At 47.0% G+C, this 18,535-nt stretch overlaps 1 protein-coding gene across 1 annotated transcript; it reads left to right on the top strand.

The window, feature by feature from the left end:
- On the top strand, positions 1-13,966 carry LACTBL1 (lactamase beta like 1). Its single transcript, XM_047792120.1, has 6 exons — positions 1-127; positions 2,655-2,764; positions 5,334-5,491; positions 6,485-6,723; positions 10,798-10,903; positions 12,697-13,966. The coding sequence occupies exons 1-6, from the start codon at positions 79-81 to the stop codon at positions 13,676-13,678; spliced, it is 1,644 nt and encodes a 547-aa protein (XP_047648076.1). The 5' UTR covers positions 1-78; the 3' UTR covers positions 13,679-13,966.
- Positions 13,967-18,535: the final 4,569 nt, after the last annotated feature.

The raw sequence follows: 18,535 nt of genomic DNA, 5'->3' as shown, positions 1-18,535 counted from the left end.
CAGCTCAGTCTGCTGAAAGTGAAAAAGAAGTGGCTCTTCCCTGCTTCCTGCAGCTTCTTCTTCCTGCTCTCCATACTCATGACTGGCTGCTTCCTGTGGCAGTATCACCTCCCCAAGCTGAAGACCGGTGAGTGTGGGACCATCCACCATCCACAGGGGTCCTCACGGGCTTGAGCTGCCACTCCCCATCTAAGCGTGTAGGAGGAGGGACCATAAGATTCAGACCCAGCAGCTGAGGCCTCCATTCTGACTCCAACTCTCACTAACACTGCATCTTTGGGCCAGCCATGTGAACTGCATGTGCCTCGATGCCCTTCTGCATAAACTGAGGATCCTATGCCACCCACTCCAGGGGTAAAACTCAGCATCCCCCCCCAAGTACAAACAGTGTTTCTCTTGTTTTGCCTTCAGGCTCCCTGGTGGGATCGCCGGCCCTACCCTCCTTTAAAGACCCTCCCCCAGCCAAATCTAAGACCCTGGGAGGGACATGTCCAGGTATCCATGGACAGCAGCTGCCCTTTTTTTGGCCTTTCCATCCTGGGCTGGTCAGGGCTCAGCAAATGAGTCACCACTTCTGGTAACATCTAGGTCCTCTGTTGCTATAGCAACTGTTGGACCCTCCAACCTGCTGGGATCCTAGATGGCCCAGAACCCCAGGTCTCTGCTGACATGGGGGAGAATGTCTCTCCATTTCGGTGAGTCATTCTGTGATACAGATGCCAAAGGCCCAATCAGGTGGCCTGGGCTCCCAAAGTCCCACAGATATGTGAAGAAACAGCTCCTTTTATTTTCTTGCCAGCTTCTTCCTCTCCAATCCCAACCCCTTCTTTCTAGGGTAAATTTCTTTATCAGGGGCTTCTTCATCCTGCAAGCAAATAGTCTCCAAGTGGGCAGGTCGGCCTGGTCCTCCAGCTTCTCAAACTATCAACCCACAAATCCATAGCAGACCAGAGAGCCTTACTTAGTTATTGCTAAATAAGTAAAAATGAATTATTAGAGGAAGAAATGAAAGACTATAAAATAGAAGCCCAGGTTTTAAATAATTGAATCAACAGACACAAAATTACTCCAACGCACTGCTATAAAAGTTTCCAAATGCTTTCTCTCAAAATTTGTACTTAATTTGTCGCAAATGGGAAACAGTTCACAGACACGCCCTGGGTCTGGTGACTGTTGGGATCTATGTCCTCAACCACATACGGGCGCCACCTGAGAGGCTGTTAGAAATGAGGACATCTGGGCCCCACCCCAATGTCTGCTGAATCCAAGCTGCATTTTAAGATTTCAAGCTGCTTTTTAAAAAAAAAAAAAAAAATTAAATGTTTAAAAATTATAGTTGATTCACAATGTTCTGTCAATTTCTGCTGTACAGTAAAGTGACCCAGTCATACATATCTATACATTCTTTTTCTCGTATTATCTGCCATCATGTTCCCAGCTGCTTTTTTGAGCGTATGCCCATTAAGTGCACGTTATTGCATGACTGTAGACACCAGCCTGACCTGGATTCCAGGCTGAGAGCTCGCTACCCCAATGATTAAACTTACATCATGAAGTTGTTGAGCAATCTTAACTAAGGTTTGTAATTTTCCTGTTTGGGACCGTATCTGTCACCTAATGCTGAGTAACGAACCACCTAAACCTTCTGGCTTCAAGCAAAGTGACTTGTCATTTCTCATGATTCTGTGGGCTGGCTGGCAGTTCTGTTGCTGGTCTAACCTACGCTCTCTCCAAGACAGCTGGGCCTCTCCCGGACATGAACTCTCTGGCTTGAAGTCGCTATTCCAGGTTTGTCCATGAGGGGCAGTGTTCCCAAGGAGCAAAGGAGGGAGGAGCACAATCAACTCCGCCTCATTCTATTGGCCAAAATAAGTCCCACAAAGCCAGTCTGATTCAAGGGGTGAGATGGTCTAAAGTGTTTGTGGACTTAGTGAACCTCCCTCCAGGAGCCTTCTCCCAGTTCTGGGTGGTCTTGGGAGGCAATAGGTTTTAAGAAGGGTGCAGCTGCTGGGGGGGTTCTCATACCTTCCCACCACACACCATCCCTAGGGGAGGTGTGGAAGGTCTGGGAGCCACTGTGATGGTCTCACAGCCTGAATCCTGTCCTGCCAAGGCCCACACCATCTCCCTGAGGTTTCATGGAACCCATACGCCTGGACAAAAGCAGAATGCGACTTAAATCCTGATCCCTGGATGCACAGCGCCGGGGATGGAATGAATTATTCCTGGCAAGTTTAGGCCTGAAGCCTAAATGGGGCTCTGAGTCCACTTCTCCATTCACATATATATTCAGAACTGGGAAAGGGGGAACAGACAGAGAAGATGTGGCTGAGCCTGCCACGTGGAGCTGGAACTTGTCTAAGTCCCCTGACCACGTGGAGGGAGGAAGTTGGTGGTTCGAGAGGGAAGGGTACAAACAGGCACCTGTGGCCTGATTGATCTCTCCAAGGCCAGGCAGCAGGTGGTAAGTGTGGGATGGTGCTGTCTCCTCCAGAGTGTACCCTGCCCTTTGCCCCTTGCCACCATGGCTGACATCTCCTGATAAGGGTCAGCCTGGAGGCATGAGCCTGGCTATACTGTCACTGTCCCACCTCCTCTATGATGACTTCTAGCCTGATCTCTGTCCCCTACTCACCATGTGATGTTCTCTCCAGGTTCCTTGGGACCAGAGGTGACCTCTGTCCCCGTGAGGATGTGTCCCCAGCATCCTGAGCCTGTACCCTTGGCTCACCCCCTCCCTGTGTTGAAGGAGGCCCTGGAAAAGGTCAGTAATGACCCAGGGCCCAGCTGATGGAGGGGAGGGCATACCCTCTGCCCTGGTAGTGGCATTTATTCATTAATTCATTCGTTCATTCATTCAACATATAATTCTTGAGCACCTACTCTGTGCTAGGCACCAGAGAGGTGAGAGGAAGAAGATATTGTCCTGCTCTCAAGGAGCTACTAGTCTGGGAATGAGCAGAACAGTCAAGACAGTAAACATTTAAAAATGAGGATAGGGAAAGTTTAGGGGACATGGGGACACAAAGGAAACTGGCCTTGGGGTCAGGGAAGGCTTCTGGAGGAAGTGGTATCTAACTGATATGTGAACAAGTAGTTGATATGCAGAGGATAGGCATGTGTATACTAAGGGAGTTTGTGGTGTGAAGGGTGTGCTGCAGACAGAGGGAACAGCATGTGCAAAGACCCAGAGACAATAGAGTAAGTACTATTCTCTCATAGAGAGAACTAAGGCAATTCAGGCTGGTGGAGACATAAGTGGATGTGGAGAAAGATAAGGTGGGAGAGGGTCACGGAGGCCACTGTAATGTGATTAAAGACACTCACCCCATGGCACAACTTTTACTATTGCAGGATGGCCTAACGCTACAGGGGGTTGTCAGCCAGCTCTAGTCTGTGCCATTCAGAGCCCACCCTCTTGGGTCACTCACCTTAGGGGACATACAGACAAATGAAACATGATTGGAAGTGTAGGAGCAGCAGCCTGGTGGCGGCAGGGGAGGGGGTGTTGGAACTTCATCCGAAGAATAGCTGAAGGGAAGGAGGATGATGTGTCCACATAAGAGGAGGTGTGAGCCAATGCAGAGAGACACGGTCACTGTCTGCAAATACACAAAGAGCTTGTGTGAAGGAGAGAGAGCAGAAGGGTGCTATCTGGCTCCCAGCGGTCACAGTAATTTTTTAAAAATTAAGCAACAATGTCAACTATAGATTCCTTCTAGTGAGTACCTAGTATCTGTCAGGTACTGTGCTAATTTTGTTAGGCTTCCTAGCACTCTGGAAGCCTTATTTAAAGAGAAGGAATCTAGAGTTCCTGTTGTGGCTCAGAGGGTTAAGAACCTGACTAGAATCCATGAAGATGTGTGTTCCCTCCCTGGCCTTGCTCAGTGGGTTAAGGATCCAGTGTTGCCATAAGCTATGGTGTAGGTTGCAGATGCAGCTTGGATCTGGCATTGCTGTGGCTGCAGCTCTGATTCAACCCCTAGCCTGGAACTTCCATACATCCCAGGAGTGGCCCTACAAAGAAAAAAAAAAAAAAAAAAAGCAATTCCCTCAAAGAGAATACACAAATCTTAAAAATAAATAAAGAAGGAAACTGAAGCTCAGAAAAGGCAGTTAGTGTGGGGTGGAAAGCACAGGTAGACTGAGCTCAGTTCAGGGAATGTAAAATAAATTTCTTGGCAAGGTGGGGCTGCAGTTAGCATGGTTTTGTTAGTGTGTTTTCCTTTGACTATGCCTGCAGCATGTGGAAGTTCCTGGGCCAGGGATTGAACTTGCGCTATAGCAGTGCCCTGAGCTGCTTCAGTGACAACACCGGATCCTTAACCTGCTGGGCCACCAGGGAACTCCTAGCATGGGGTTCTAATCCTGATTCCGCTAGCCTTTAGCCACTTGGGGAAGTCACTTCAAATCTTCTCGTCTGTAAAATGAGGAGAAATTACCACTGATTTATTATGAGGATTACGTGAGATGATGGATGAAAATCATTTTGTACCGTGTCCAGCACATTCTAAAGGTCCAATAAATGTGAGCAGTTAATCATCACTATTATACTTCATTATTGAAAATAATGAGGTACTTTCAGTAAATGTTCAAAGAGAGCATTAAAGGTCTTCTATAGATATTAAATTTTCCAATGGGGGGTCTGAGTAGGCCTATCAGAGGTTTTCTAGGGTATCAGACAAGGGTTTGATTAGATCGGTAGGTTTCTTTTTCCTCTTTAAAAAATTATTTTTTGGGGGGTACAGTTGATTTACAATGTTGTATTAGCTTTAGGTTTATATCAAAGTGAATCATGTCCAATTTAGATTATTACAGAACATTGAGTAAACCTCCCCGTGCTACGAAGCAGGTCTCTGTTAGTTATCTACCCTATATACAGCAGGGTGCATGTACCAATTCCTTCCTTCCAATTTACCCCCCTCCTCAGTTTCCCCTTTGGTAACCCTAAGTTTGACCTTGAAATCTTTGAGTCTGTTTCTACATCAGTAGTTTTAGCCCCTTACTCCTTTTATATTTTTCCAAAGAAATTCTTCTTTGAACAAGTATCTTATGAGGAAACTTTACATATAAAACCGATTCCAGGGGCGCTGCTCTGTTTTTGCAACTAGGTGGGAAGCCCACCCCCTGGGAAATGGTTTGAGAATCCAAGGTCTGGTTGGGATCCCTAGCCAGAAGGGGGAGAAAATGCAGGGGAGCCAGGCAGGGGCGCTGTGTGCAGGGTGTGGGGTGGGAAAGGGCACGGAGGGCAGAACAACAGGTCAGGTGTGTGGGCAGGAGGAGGGGCCCGTCTCTGCATCTGTACTCTGAGCCATCTGCTCTTCTCTTCCAAGGTGGACAGGCTCCTGCGCCAGGCACTGTCTGCCCCAGGCCTGGCTGCTATATCTGCAGTTGTCATCCACAATGACACCGTGCTCTGGACGGGGAACTTTGGAAGGAAGAATGGTTCAGACCCAGCTTCTGGGCCCCCTAATGAGTACACCATGTACCGGTCAGCTGTGGGACCACCAGGAGGGAGGAAGGATGGGACGACAAGGTTGATTTAGGACGTGGTGGTAGGGGGGCTGGGAATCAAGAGAATCATGACTCTGAGTCTGAAGGGGCTCTGAGCTGCCAGGGCCCTTAAATCGTGACACGTTTAGAGATGAGACTGAAGTCCAGAGAGGACCAGTGAGTGCCTTACATCACCCCACAGTGGTAACCAGTCAGGACAGGCCTTATCCAAATGCCTCCCAAACTAGAAAAGGCCCCCTTGTGTCCCAGCTCACCCCCTTCCATGTGCCACAAGGGAACCATAACCAGTTCCAGGGTCCCTTTCCCACATCTCTGCCAGTTGACAGCTATGGCCCATATGGTGGACACTTGGGACAGTCTGTCGCACACCCCGAGGCTCCCCTCCTGGGTGCCACCTGCAGAATCCATCAATGCTCCCAACACAAAGTGAACACGCGCACCCCTAAGATACTGTGAGGATTACAGGGGTTCCATTCACGCTGCACCTGCTATGTATCAGGCAACACTACATTTGCTCTCACTTATTGAGCTCTTACCACCTGCCAGGTGTGTTGTCAAGCATTCTGCCTGCACAATTTCGTTCAATCTTTTCTATAACCCAGGAAACAGACAAGGAAACTGGATCTCAGAAAGGTCCAGTACTTGCCCAAGGCCACCCAGCTGATGAGAGGTAGAGGTATGATCCCAACCCAGGTCTGTCCCAGAGTGGGAAGTGCCTGGTGAAGGGTCTGGCATGAGGCAGGTGCTCAAAAGTGCCCACTTGGCCCAGCCCCACTGCCTCCGGTATGTTCTCTAGCATCCGAAAGGCATTCAGCAGAGGCCAGTGGATTCTGGTCTGAGATGCTCAGTAAGGGCAGACTCAGAGCTTTCCTAATTACCCTAGGAAGTGGAGGCTGGGGGTGCAGGGTGGAGGTGGGTTGAGGGGCCAATAGGATGCCCTCTGCACCCTTGTGTCCCCCACACCATCCAGGATCTCCAGCCTCTCCAAGATCTTTCCTGTCCTCATGCTGTACCGCCTGTGGGAGGAGGGCATCGTAGCCTCTCTGGATGACCCTCTGGAGCGGTATGCCAGCACCTTCACCATCAACAACCCGCTGGGCATGGTGTCAGCCCCTGGACAACAGAGCCTGATGGATGGGCTGGAGGAGGTGGGCCCAGCCCCAAGGCCTTCGCCTGTCACCCTCCGAAGGATGGCCAGCCAGCTCTCAGGTGAGTGGCTCTGAATTTAATCTAGCTCAGCCCAAACCATTTCGGGTCCTCATCCAGCCAGGCTGGGCCACTCTCTGCTCTGCTTCCTCAACTGGCCATAGCTCTCTCACCCTCCCTGGGGGGAAGGATCTGGTGAGGTAAAGGCTGTGACTTTAGATCAAATGGACAAATCAAGATCCACTGGCAGGTGAAAAGCAAGTTGACAGGTCAAGATCTGCTTATTAGGTTAAGAACAAGTCAATAAATGATATTTGTAGACAAGTCTATAAATTATAAATTTTATACATAATTTGTATATACTATCTTCTACAATTATACATCAGTGATTTCCCTTAATATATAAAGATCACCTGCAAATCAATACAAAGAGCAACAACCCAAGAGAAAAAATGGGTAAAGGATAGGAACAAAATAGTTCACAGAAAAGGGATACAAATGGTTCTTAGGACTATTAAAAAATATTAAAAGATGTGCAACTTCATTCACAATAAAATAAATGCAAATTAAATCTACTGAGAGACTTTTCCTCTCAGATTGGTAAAGGCTATAATGGTGGGTGTGCTAGGTTGGTGACGTTATGGTGACATAGGCCCTCTTAGATCTTATATCTCAGGGGCAGAAATTGAAATTGGTGCAACCTGTGTGGAGGGAAATTGATAAAACTATCATGAAAATGTGTATATCCTTTGACTCAGCAATGACACTTAGGAAATCCTCTTACAGATGTATCCACACATACGGGGTATGAAGCATGTACCTAGTTATTCACTGTAACACTATTTATAATAGTGGAAAAAAGAAAGATTGAAACAACCTAAACACAAACAGGGTAGTAACAAAATAAACTATGATACAGCTATACAATCAAATACTACGTAGCCCTAAAAAAAAAAGGGTAATAATGTTTCTCATGTACTGCGATGGATGTGGGTAAAAAAGCTCCTAATAGCATAGATTGTATGCTACTGCGTGAATAAATAAAATAATACATACATGTATGATATATATGTATACAAATGCATATGTGTAATGCATGTGTAATATACATATTACACAACACATATACATACATGTATGTGCATCACATATCTTTGGAAGAAAACTAAAGAGATTGAATCACTGGGTTGCCTCTAGGGAGGGGAAATTAGTGGCTGGGGTGAAGAATGGGAAGAAAAATTTTCATTGTGTCTTTGGAACTTTGAATCATGTAAATGAATTACTTATTTAAAATAAATTATCGTATAATAATAATGATAATGACAGATGTGCGAACAAGCCAGGATGAAGTCTGCATGGCGGACGGGCAAGGGCAGGCTGGGATGCTGAAAGAGAAGCCAGTAGTCGGGAATTGGGCAGGACTGGATCAGGAATGGGCTGGATGCTGAAAGGTTGCTCTGGAAGCTTCTGAAGAACCCTCCATCTGCCACCTGCGAATGAGGAGGGCTGTTTAAAGAGAAGGTGTGCATGTGGGTGGGTGGGGGGCTGTGCTGTGTGATGACTGACCCAGTCCAGGGGGAGAAGACAGGCACCATCTGCACTCCTGGAAATGCCTCCTATTGTTCCTACTTGCAATCATCAACCCACCAACTCTAGATGGCAGGAATCCCTTGCGAGTGCCTACTATTTCATCCTTTTACAAAGTATGTTTAGGCTGGAAGTTTCTGTCTACGGACATGGCTGGTTATCACTCCTGTGAGCAGATGGTGAACCTCAGGCTCAGTGAGAGAATGGAGCCTCCTGAAGTCACCCAGGCAGGACAGGATCAGAGCCTTGGGAGAGGGTGGCCCATTGATTAAGGGCACAAGCACTGAGATTCCAGCTCTGCCTCCTCCTGGCTGTGTGATCTTGGGTAAATCATGTAACCTCTCTGAGCCTTGCTTTTCTCCTCTAATATGACTGGTTCATGCTACTTTGGGGAATTAAATGTGCTAGTGAATGTCAAGCATGTAGCAGAGTACCTGGCACACAGCAGGTACTTGTCAATTTAGCTCTGGTTATTATAGCCAGGTGTCAGATCTAGGTTTACTGGGCTCTGATGAAGATATAATTTGGGGGTCCTTTTAAAAATACAATATTATACATTCAAACTTGAATACAGGCCTTGGAAGGTGTCATGCAGGTAGAGGAGCCCTGAGCCTTTTGTTCCACCAGCCTCCTATTAAACCCATTCCTAGTTATAATTTGACCCCAGGGCGCCCTCTAGGGGTACACTGGATTTGTCTGCCTCTTATACCCAAGGAACCCAGCACTGGGGGCACTGTGCCTGGGGTCAGTTTAAAAACACCAAAAGTGTCTCCCTCTCAGCCCCAAAAGGGCCAGCTGAGCATACAGCTGCCTGAATAACTCTGTCATAGGCTCTCATCCTAATCTAGAGCTTTCTCTCATTCTTGGAACTTTTCATCTATTCTAAGTCTTGCAACACCTCAGGAAACCAGTGCAGCTGCTTCAGCCCACTTCAAGGTGAGCAAGTTCAGGCTCAGAGAGGAAAAACACATGGTTTGTGGCCACACGGCAAGAAGTGCTAGAGTGGGAATGTTTTTTTTTTCGTCTTTTATCTTTTTAGGGCCGCATCCGTGGCATATGGAAGTTCCCAGGCTAGGAGTTGAATTGGAGCTATAGCTGCTGGCCTACACCACCAGCCACAGCAATGCCAGATCCGAGCCTCGTCTGTGACCTACACCACAGCTCACAGCAACCCTGGATCCTTAACCCATTGAGCAAGGCCAGGAATTGAACCTGCAACCTCATGGTTCTTAGTTGGATTTGTTTCTGCTGCACTGTGATGGGAACTCCTAGAGTCAGAATTTAAACCTAGCACTTGGGACTCCATCCCCCAGTGGCTCAGGCCAAGAACCTTGGAGTTATCCCTGGTAACTTTCACTCCCACACCCTCAACATCACCTCCAGGAGCAAATTTTGTTGGCCCCACCATCAAAATATGTTCACAATCCGACCACGCCTCATTACCTCTACTGCTGGCATCCTCATCCAGACCATTATCATTTAAACAGGGATTTTTGCAAGTCTCCTTACAGGCTTCCCAGCCCCTTCCATTGTCCATCAAGTCTATTTTCACATAGTGGCCAGAGCAATGAAGACATATATCAGATTATTCAGCAGATCACTCTGCTGAAACCCCTGTCTTTCCAGTAGCCTATAGCACCCTACAGAATCTGATGCCTGCACCATCAGTATCTCTCACCTCCAGAGTCTCCCCTTTTCTCAATCCTCTCTAGCTACCCTGGCTGTTTCCTGTTGATCCTCAAACATGCCAGACATTCCCATCTCGGGGCCTTGGCACCTGTTGTTCCCTCTGCCTGAGACATTCTTTCCTCCCACTGAGGCATGGCTCTCTCTCACCTGCTTAAGGATCACCTTCTCCCAGAGGCCCTCCTCAGACTGCTTTGTATAAAATAACAACCCCTCCCTTCATGCATGGAATTGTTTTCCTCCACCGCATGAATATTTATTTGCTGCTTGTCTGTCCTCTCCAGGAGAATGCACACTCCACAAGGGCAGGGACTTTGTTTTGTTCACTACTGAATTCCAGTACCCAGAACAGTCTTTGGTACAAAAGAGATGCTTGAAAACTGTTGTTGAGTGAATGGGTGGAAAGAATCCTAGTCCTGAGATCCTTCTAAGACTTGTCACATCAATAAACAGAAAATTCCAAGTGGTCAGAGGGGCCAGTTCTAAAAAAACCTCTGTGGGCACTGACCTTAAGAATTTTATGGAATCGAACACTTATGGTTGATGATAATAACTATTTTTTGAACAGTTACTATGACCAGGCACGATGCTAAACATTCTATTTCACTGACTCCTCACATCAGCCCTCTGACATAGGAATCATTTCCTGCATGTTACAGATGAGGGTTCTGGGGCTCAGGGAGGGTAAATGGCTTCCCCAGTGAAACACAGACAGAATTAGAGTCCACGCAAGAGTTTTTTGTTGGTTCGAAGGTGACTTTGGTGTTATTTCTCAGTTCATGGAAGTGGGGGAGGGAGTGCACCCAGGGGTCCTCCATCCCACCCTCAGCGGACCCAGCAGGTCTGACCACTGCTCCTCCCTAGGGCTGCCCCGAAGGCTTCGCTCCACTTCTCTGCTGTGGAAGGGCAGCACCCAAGAGGCCCTGAGCCTGCTCAAGGATGATGTGCTGGTGGCAGACCCAGGAACCAGGTGAGGAGTGAGCCCTGATGCCCTGCTAAGGTTAGGAACCTCATGAGGTGACACATGCCTCCTGGGAAAGAGCCTGTGACACCTTATCCAAGGTGGTCAGAAAGAGGAGAGACCTCAGGGATCACTGACTGCAGCCCCTATTCCACAGCTGGGAAGACTGAGGCCCAGAGAGGGATAGCAGAGCAAGGCAGCAGAGAGCTGGGCCCAGATCCAGTTCTGTTTGAATCTCCTGTCGTTTCCGTCAATCCACTCAACATTTGTTGAGTATCTGCTCTGTGCCTGAAATGTGCTAAACTGAGATATAGTAGGGAACGAATTCAATCAGGTCCCTCCTCACGAGTCTATTTTTTTTTTGGCCACACTTGTGGCATGCAGAAGTTCCAGGGCCAGGGATCAAACCCAAGCCACAGCAGCAACCTAAGCCATAGCAACGACAATGCTGGATCCTTAACCCCTTGAGCTATCAGGGAACTCCAGAACAATGAACACTCTTATCAGCAAACAGAAACAAGATAAATACAGATTTTGGGAGTTCCTGTCACAGCACAGTGGAAACAAATCTGACTAGGAATCATGAGGTTGCAGGTTCGATCCCTGGCCTTGCTCAGTGGGTTAAGGATCTGGCGTTGCTGTGGCTGAGGCGTAGGCTGACAGGTGCAGCTCTGATTCGACCCCTAGCTTGGGAACCTCCATATGCTATGAGCGCGGCCCTCAAAAGACAATAAGACACACAGATTTTGCCAAGTGCTGGAAAATAAATGGGACGCTGATGAGATAGGGAGTGGTTAGTTAGGGTAGCCCAGCTCCTGGAGCAGTGGGGCTGTAGAACTGGACAGAGGGCAGCAGGCACTATCCTGCCCCAGGGCAGTGCCTTTTTTCCAAATTTGCCCCTCTGCTTCTCCAAGTGCTGAACCTCAGAACCCACTCCTCTTAAGGAAGAAAGGATCTAGGTAATACTTGGGCATCTGTAGGCTAGAGTCCTCCAGCCAGCTCTGCTACTATCTTTAAAAAAATTTTTTTTTTTTGGCCGCACTTGTGGCATGCAGAAGTTGCTGGGCCAGAGATCGAACCCTTGCCACAGCAGCAACCCAAGCCACTGCAGTGAAAATGCTAGATCCTTAAGCTGGTGAGCCACATGGGAGCTCCATCTGCTACCATCTTGCTGCATGACCTCAGCAGAGGCATTTTATCTCAGGAATTTCTAAGAGGATTTGTGCCTTTTCATCCATTCTTGTGTCTTCCTGAGGCACTATTTGAAGGATTCTGAAACTGCAATTGCTCTGGGGAAGACAGGAGACTGCTTACTGATTTCTGGCCTGCCATGGTTGGGAAGAAGAAAGGGATGAAATTTTGCCTCCTCTTTGTTATCCTTGAGCTCTGTGATGACAATCATTACCCACCCCTGCCCCCAACAGTCTGAGACCCTAGTTTTCCATTTGATAAAAGTAAATATACTAAAGTGTAAAGGATCAAGAAGATTTGTTTTACCATTTTCTCAGGTGCATTGCCAAGCCCAGGTCTCCTCCAACCTGCTGTGTGACTGTGGGCAATTCTCTGCCCCTCTCGGGCCCTTCCTCTTTCCAGGTGTAGAATAGTGAGTTGTACTTGGTGATCTCCGAAGTCTCTGCTGGCTCTGACCATCTCTGATGAAGTGAAGCAGGTTTTTTCTGTCCCATCCAGTCTGATGAAACTCTGGTGGCTTTTCAGACAGTCTGAGCAGGTGGCAAGGGACTATTTAGAGCTTGGAGATGTCCGTTCTAGGCTGCATCCCAGCTCTACCCCTCTTCTTTCAGATGCCATTACAGCACACTGGCCTTCTCACTTCTGGCCCATGTCCTAGCAGCCCACACGGCCCAGGGTGACTACCAGCGCTGGATCTTGGAAAACGTACTGGAGCCGCTGGGAATGGTGGACACTGGCTTCGATCTTACACCCCTTGTGCGCGCCCGCTTGGCAGCTGGCTTCTATGGCAGTGGGCGGCCAGCGCCGCTCTACGACCTGGGCTGGTACCGCCCGTCCGGCCAGATGTACTCCACTACGGCTGACCTGGCCAAGCTGGCGGTGGCGCTGCTGGGCAACGGGCCACAGCGGCTTTTGCGGCCCGACGCGGCCAAGACGCTGCTAGCGCCACTGCTGGCCTGCTCCGGCGCCTACTTCGCCAACGAGACGGGCACACCATGGGAGTTCCATGTGCAGCGAGGCTATCGCGTGGTGCGTAAGGACGGCGACCTGGACGGCTACGCTGCCACCTTCTCCCTGGTGCCGCCACTACGCCTGGGCCTCGTGCTGCTTCTGGCCGGGCCGAGGCCACCCGGTTCCGACCTGGTGGCGCAGGCCTACGATGTGCTCCTGCCGGCCATGGAGAGGGCCCTACGGGAGGCAGAGCTCAGCCCGGCTCCGCCGCCCAGCGCGCGCCCCTTTGCTGGCTACTTCACTTTCTCCAACTTGACTTTCTACGAGGTGCGCGCTGGGCCGGCGGGCGAGCTGCGCCTGCGCCAGTTCGGGCCTCGCGTGGAGGCGCTGGTGCCCCCGGCGTTCCGCACGTTGGCACTGCGCCACCTGCGTGGCCGTGTCTTCCAGCTCCACGTGGCTCGCGAGTTCCCTTGCACGCTTCCGCTGGGCGACTCCTGGCTGTCCCTAGAGGCTCAGCACGGGCAGCTAGTCAACTTCTACCCCTTGGACCGCCACGGGCTGTCCCCCGGCTTCGACGTGCCGGGCCTCAACACGTACCGAGTGTTGCGGCTGCTGCACAAGCCAGTATTCAAAACCCAGTGACTCCGGGCTCTGTTTGGAGCCCCCCTTCTCTCACCTTCCAGCTTTCCAACCTCCTTTTGCAAGGTAAGGCTGTAGGGATGTCTGTTAAAGAATTTGAGGAGTTGGCAGAGTCAGGTAAGGCAGTGCTACTGAAAGGGTGGTCCACTGACCACAGCTAGTTGTGAACCATTATCCATGGGAGAGGAAGAGTTAAGTACAGAAGTTTACAGAGCATTTAGAAACTGTAATATCATGTTGTGTTGACAGAGAACTTTTGTGTCTGTTGAATCTGAGACAGAACATGGTCCAGCACTGTGTCTTTTTTTTTTTTTTTTTTGGCTACAGGCGTGGCATGCGGAAGTTCCAGGGCCAGGGATCAAACCTGTGCCACTGCACTAACAATGAGGGATCCTTAATCGGGTGGACCGAAAGGGAATTCCCTAGCGTTATGTCTTTTAAAGAATCAACCTTATTTGCACATGTAGCTCGGATGTGGGATTGCTATGTCTGTGGCATAGGCAGTCAGGTGCAGCTCTGATTCCACCCCAGCCTGGGAACTTCGATATGCTGCAGGTGTGGCCCTCAAAAGAAAAAAAGAGAAAATCAACCTTATTGAGTTATAATTTACATAAAAATTCACATACTATTGGACACAGTTTGATGATTTTGACAAATACTAATACCCAGTCAAGATACAGAATTTTTGTCACCCCCCAAATGTTCCTTCTACTGCTTTGCAGTCAGTCCTCTTCCCTGCTCCTAGCCTCAGGCAACCACTGATCTTCTCTGTCACTTTAGATTAGTTTGCCTGTTCTGAAATTTCATATACATGGGATCACATAGAGTATTCTTTTGTGTCTGTCCTCTTTTGCTCATATGTTGTTTCTGAGGTTCATTTATGTCTTTGTGTATATCAACATTGTGTTCCTTTTTATTGCTGAGCAGTATTTGGTTGCATGGATATGCCACAATTTGTTTATCCATTCACCTGTTGATGGACATTTGGGTTGTTTCCAGATTGGGGCTATTATGAAAAAGCATTCTCGTATAAGTCTTTTTTTGTGAATACATGCTTTCATTTCTTTTGGGTAAATATCTAGGTGTGACCGCCATGCAGGTTTCCAAAGTCCTGGTGCCATTTGATGTTTCCACCAGCAATATACAGTAGTTCCATTGCTCCACATCTTTGCTGCCACTAAGCCTTGTCAGTCTTTTCAATTTTAGTCATGCTAGTGGTTGTGAAGTCCTATCCTACTGTGGTTTTAATTGCACTGTATTTATCACATTGTAAAAGTTCTCTAAATGCACTGGATAGAAGTCCTTTGTCAGAGAGAAGTTTTGCAAAGATTTCCCCCCTCCCCCAGTCTTTGGCTTGCCTTTTCTTAATGTTGTCTTTTGGATAGCAGAAGTTTAAAAAAAATTTGATGAATTTTATGCCTACTGACTCTAATACTAAATTTGGGCTTGCATTTTGCATGTCCTTTTAAAAATTAAACATTTCATTTTGATAGAATTGTAGATTCACATGCAGTTTTAAGAAATAACCTGTTGGTCCCCAGGCCCCAGTTTTCTGTTGACCACTCCTGAGTCATACAGAAGCAGCACCTGGTCTGGTGGCTTGTCAGGACCCTCCCCAGGGCACTGCACCCCTCTCCCTGCCTTGGCCAGTGCCCCCCCCCCCCTTCCTGGCCTTTCATTCTCGATTGTGTAGCCCAACATTATAACATTGATAAAAGAAAAACACCTATTGGAAAAAAAATTTGTTGGAGTTACCATTGTTATGTAGTGAAAACAAATCCCACTAGGGACCGTGAGGTTTCGGGTTCAATCCCTGGCCTCACGCAGTGGGTTAAGGATCTGGCGTTGCTGTGAGCTGTGGTATAGCCCACAGACTCAGCTTGGATCTGGCATTGCTATGGCTGTGGTGTGTAGGCTGGCAGCTGTAGCTCTGATTGGACCCCTAGCTTGGAAACCTCCATATGTCAGCCCTACTTTCTTCTAATGGAAACGTGGCAGAACTATAGTACAGTATCACAAGAAAGTTACTGACTTTGGTATGGTCAGGATACATTTTCATCAGCACAAGAATCCCTCTTGTTGCCTTTTTCTAGCCACACCCATATGTTTATCAACCTTGCCCTGTCTTTAACCCCCGGCAATCACCGGTCTGTTCTCCAGTTGTGTAATTTTGTCATTTCAAGAATATTATCTAAGTGGAGTGATGGAAGAAATTTTCACATATTGAGGCATTGGGGAAGTCATTCTGGCTTATACATGATTTAGTTTGAACTTGATGCTAACTTGCCTTGTGGCCTATCAAACATACATTAAAGAAAAGGGTGCATTGTCCAGAAGTAAGTAATGTCCCTTTTGAAGGTAGAGATAAATGTCTCCCTTCCGTGGGTGTCAATGCTATGACTCCTTTGATGATACAAGCACCAACTGACTTGCTGTGTATGTGCTAATCTGTATTTTTTGGGGAATTTTGAAGGAATGTACTCCTGTCATGTTTGATGTTCTTTGTTCTGATGAGATATAAAACTGTGCTGAAAACCATGTTTCTCTGGAGCAGTTCCTTGGAGCCGAGAAGCTGTCTCCTGAGCTTTGGTCCTCCATTTGGCTCAAATAAAACTCTCCTTTATTCTTATAATAGATTGGTTATTGATTATTTACATGAACAGGAGTCTCCCACAGGATGTAATCTCTGGGATTTTTTTTTTTCCCTACTCAGTGTAATTCTCAGGGGATCATTCACATTGTTGCAAGTATCAATGGTTTGTTTCTTGGAGATCCTGTTGTGGTGGTGGCTCAGCGGTAACAAATCTGACTAGCATCCATGAGGATGCAGGTTCGATCCCTGGCCTCACTCAGTGGGTTAAGGATCCGGTGTTGCTGTGAGCTGTGGTGTAGGTCGCAGATGTGGCTCCGATTTGGTGTTGCTGTGGCTATGGTGTAGGCCAGCAGCTGCAGCCCCAATTCAACCCCAGGCCTGGGAACTGCCATGAGTCACAGGTGTGGCCCTAAAAAGCAAAAAAAAAAATATATAATAAATTAAAAAATTGTTCTTTCTGTTGCATAGTAGTGGCTGCATGGTATGGCTGCACCCTAGTTAATGTAACCATTCACTTGGTGAAGGCCATCTATGTTACTTCCAGCTGTTAGGCTGTTACGAATACAGCTGTTTGGAACATTTGTTTACATGTATTCGTGTGAACACTAGTTCTTATTTTTCTGGTATAAATTCCCAAGAATGTAACTGAGGGGTTGAATGGTAGCTTTTTTTTAAAAAAAATTTTCATTTTAGGAAGGGTGTTTATAAATGGTATTATATTTTAATTTTATGTCCACATATTCATTAAAAAATTTTTTTTTGGGGGGGTGTTAACCCTGTTTTCTATGACTGGGCTGTACTCATATGGTCATTCTAGAAGTTTTTTTGTTTTTACTTTTGTTTTTGTTTTTAGATTTCTTGGGATTTTTTTGTGGAGACAAAATATGTCACCTGCCAATAGGGGCAGTTTTTGTTTCTTCCTTTTTAACCTGTATGCCTTTTATTTCGTTTTCCTTTATTTTGCTGGTTAGAACTTCCAGTGCTGTGTTGAATTAGGAGTGGTAAGAATGGATGTCCTTGCCTTTTTCCTGATCTTAGGCGGAAAGCATTAGTCTTTATTTATTTATTTATTTTTATGGCCACACCTGCAGCACATGTAAGTTCCCAGGTTAGGGGTTGAATTGGAGCTGTTGCTGCTGGTCTGCATCACAGCCATAGACACAGCAATGCAGGATCTAAGCTGCATTTTTGATTTGCGCCGTAGCTTGTGGCAACACCAGATCCTCAACCCACTGAGCAAGGAGACTAGTTGGATTCTTAACCAGCTGAGCGGTGTATTCCCTCTTCGACTGTGAAATACAATGTTAACTATAAGTGTTTTGCAGATGCTCTTTCTCAAGTTGAGGAGATTCTCCTGTTCCTAATTTTCTGAGAGTATTTGTGAAAATCATAGAAAGGTTTGAATTTCGTAAGATATTTTTCCTGCATAAATTGATATGCTCATGTAATTTTTCTTTAATTTATTACTCCGGTGGATTACATTGATTGGTTTTTGAATATTGAGCCAGGCTTGGATCTCTAAAATAAATAAACTTGGTTATAGCATGTATATTGCTAAATTCTATTTGCTGGAGCTCCCGTCGTGGTGCAGTGGTTAACGAATCCGACTAGGAACCATGAGGTTGCGGGTTCGGTCCCTGCCCTTGTTCAGTGAGTTAATGATCCGGCGTTGCCGTGAGCTGTGGTGTAGGTTGCAGACGCGGCTTGGATCCTGTGTTGCTGTGGCTCTGGCGTAGGCCTGTGGCTACAGCTCCGATTAGACCCCTAGCCTGGGAACCTCCATATGCCACGGGAGTGGCCCAAAGAAATAGCAAAAAGACAAAAAAAAAAATTCTATTTGCTAATATTTTGTTAAGGATTTTTTTTTGCATTTGTATTCAGGAGGGACTTTGGTCTGTAGTTTCTTTTTTACAATATTTGTCTGGTTTTGCTATCGGGTAATACTAACTTTATAAATGAACTGGGAAGTGTTTCCTCTTCTTCTGTTTCCTGGAAGAGATTGCATAGAATTGGTATTCTTCCTAAAACATTTGGTAGTGTTCTCCAGTTAAGTTATCTGGGCCTGTAGATTTTCTTTTTTGGGAATTAAAAAAAATTATCAATTCCATTTCCTTGATGTTTATAGTGCTTAGTCAAATGAGCTGCTTCATATGAGTGATATGAGCAAATTGTGGTCATTTGTGCTTTTTCAAGAACTGGCCCGTTTCATCAAAGTTGTCTAGTTTATGCATGTAGAGTTGTTCATAGCATTCCTTTATTATCCTTTT

This window comes from Phacochoerus africanus, chromosome 8 (genome assembly GCF_016906955.1).
Source record: "Phacochoerus africanus isolate WHEZ1 chromosome 8, ROS_Pafr_v1, whole genome shotgun sequence".
Lineage (NCBI taxonomy): Eukaryota > Metazoa > Chordata > Mammalia > Artiodactyla > Suidae > Phacochoerus > Phacochoerus africanus.
Note: the sequence above shows the minus strand (reverse complement) of the source record. Positions and strands in the feature narration are given on the sequence as shown.

Excerpts from the sequence above, each read along its gene's own strand:
- LACTBL1 (XM_047792120.1), top strand. The coding sequence starts at position 79 with ATGACTGGCTGCTTCCTGTGGCAGTATCACCTCCCCAAGCTGAAGACC. Across the intron at positions 128-2,654 it reads CCTCCCCAAGCTGAAGACCG|GTTCCTTGGGACCAGAGGTG; the intron begins GTGAGTGTGGGA and ends TGTTCTCTCCAG. Across the intron at positions 2,765-5,333 it reads TGAAGGAGGCCCTGGAAAAG|GTGGACAGGCTCCTGCGCCA; the intron begins GTCAGTAATGAC and ends TTCTCTTCCAAG.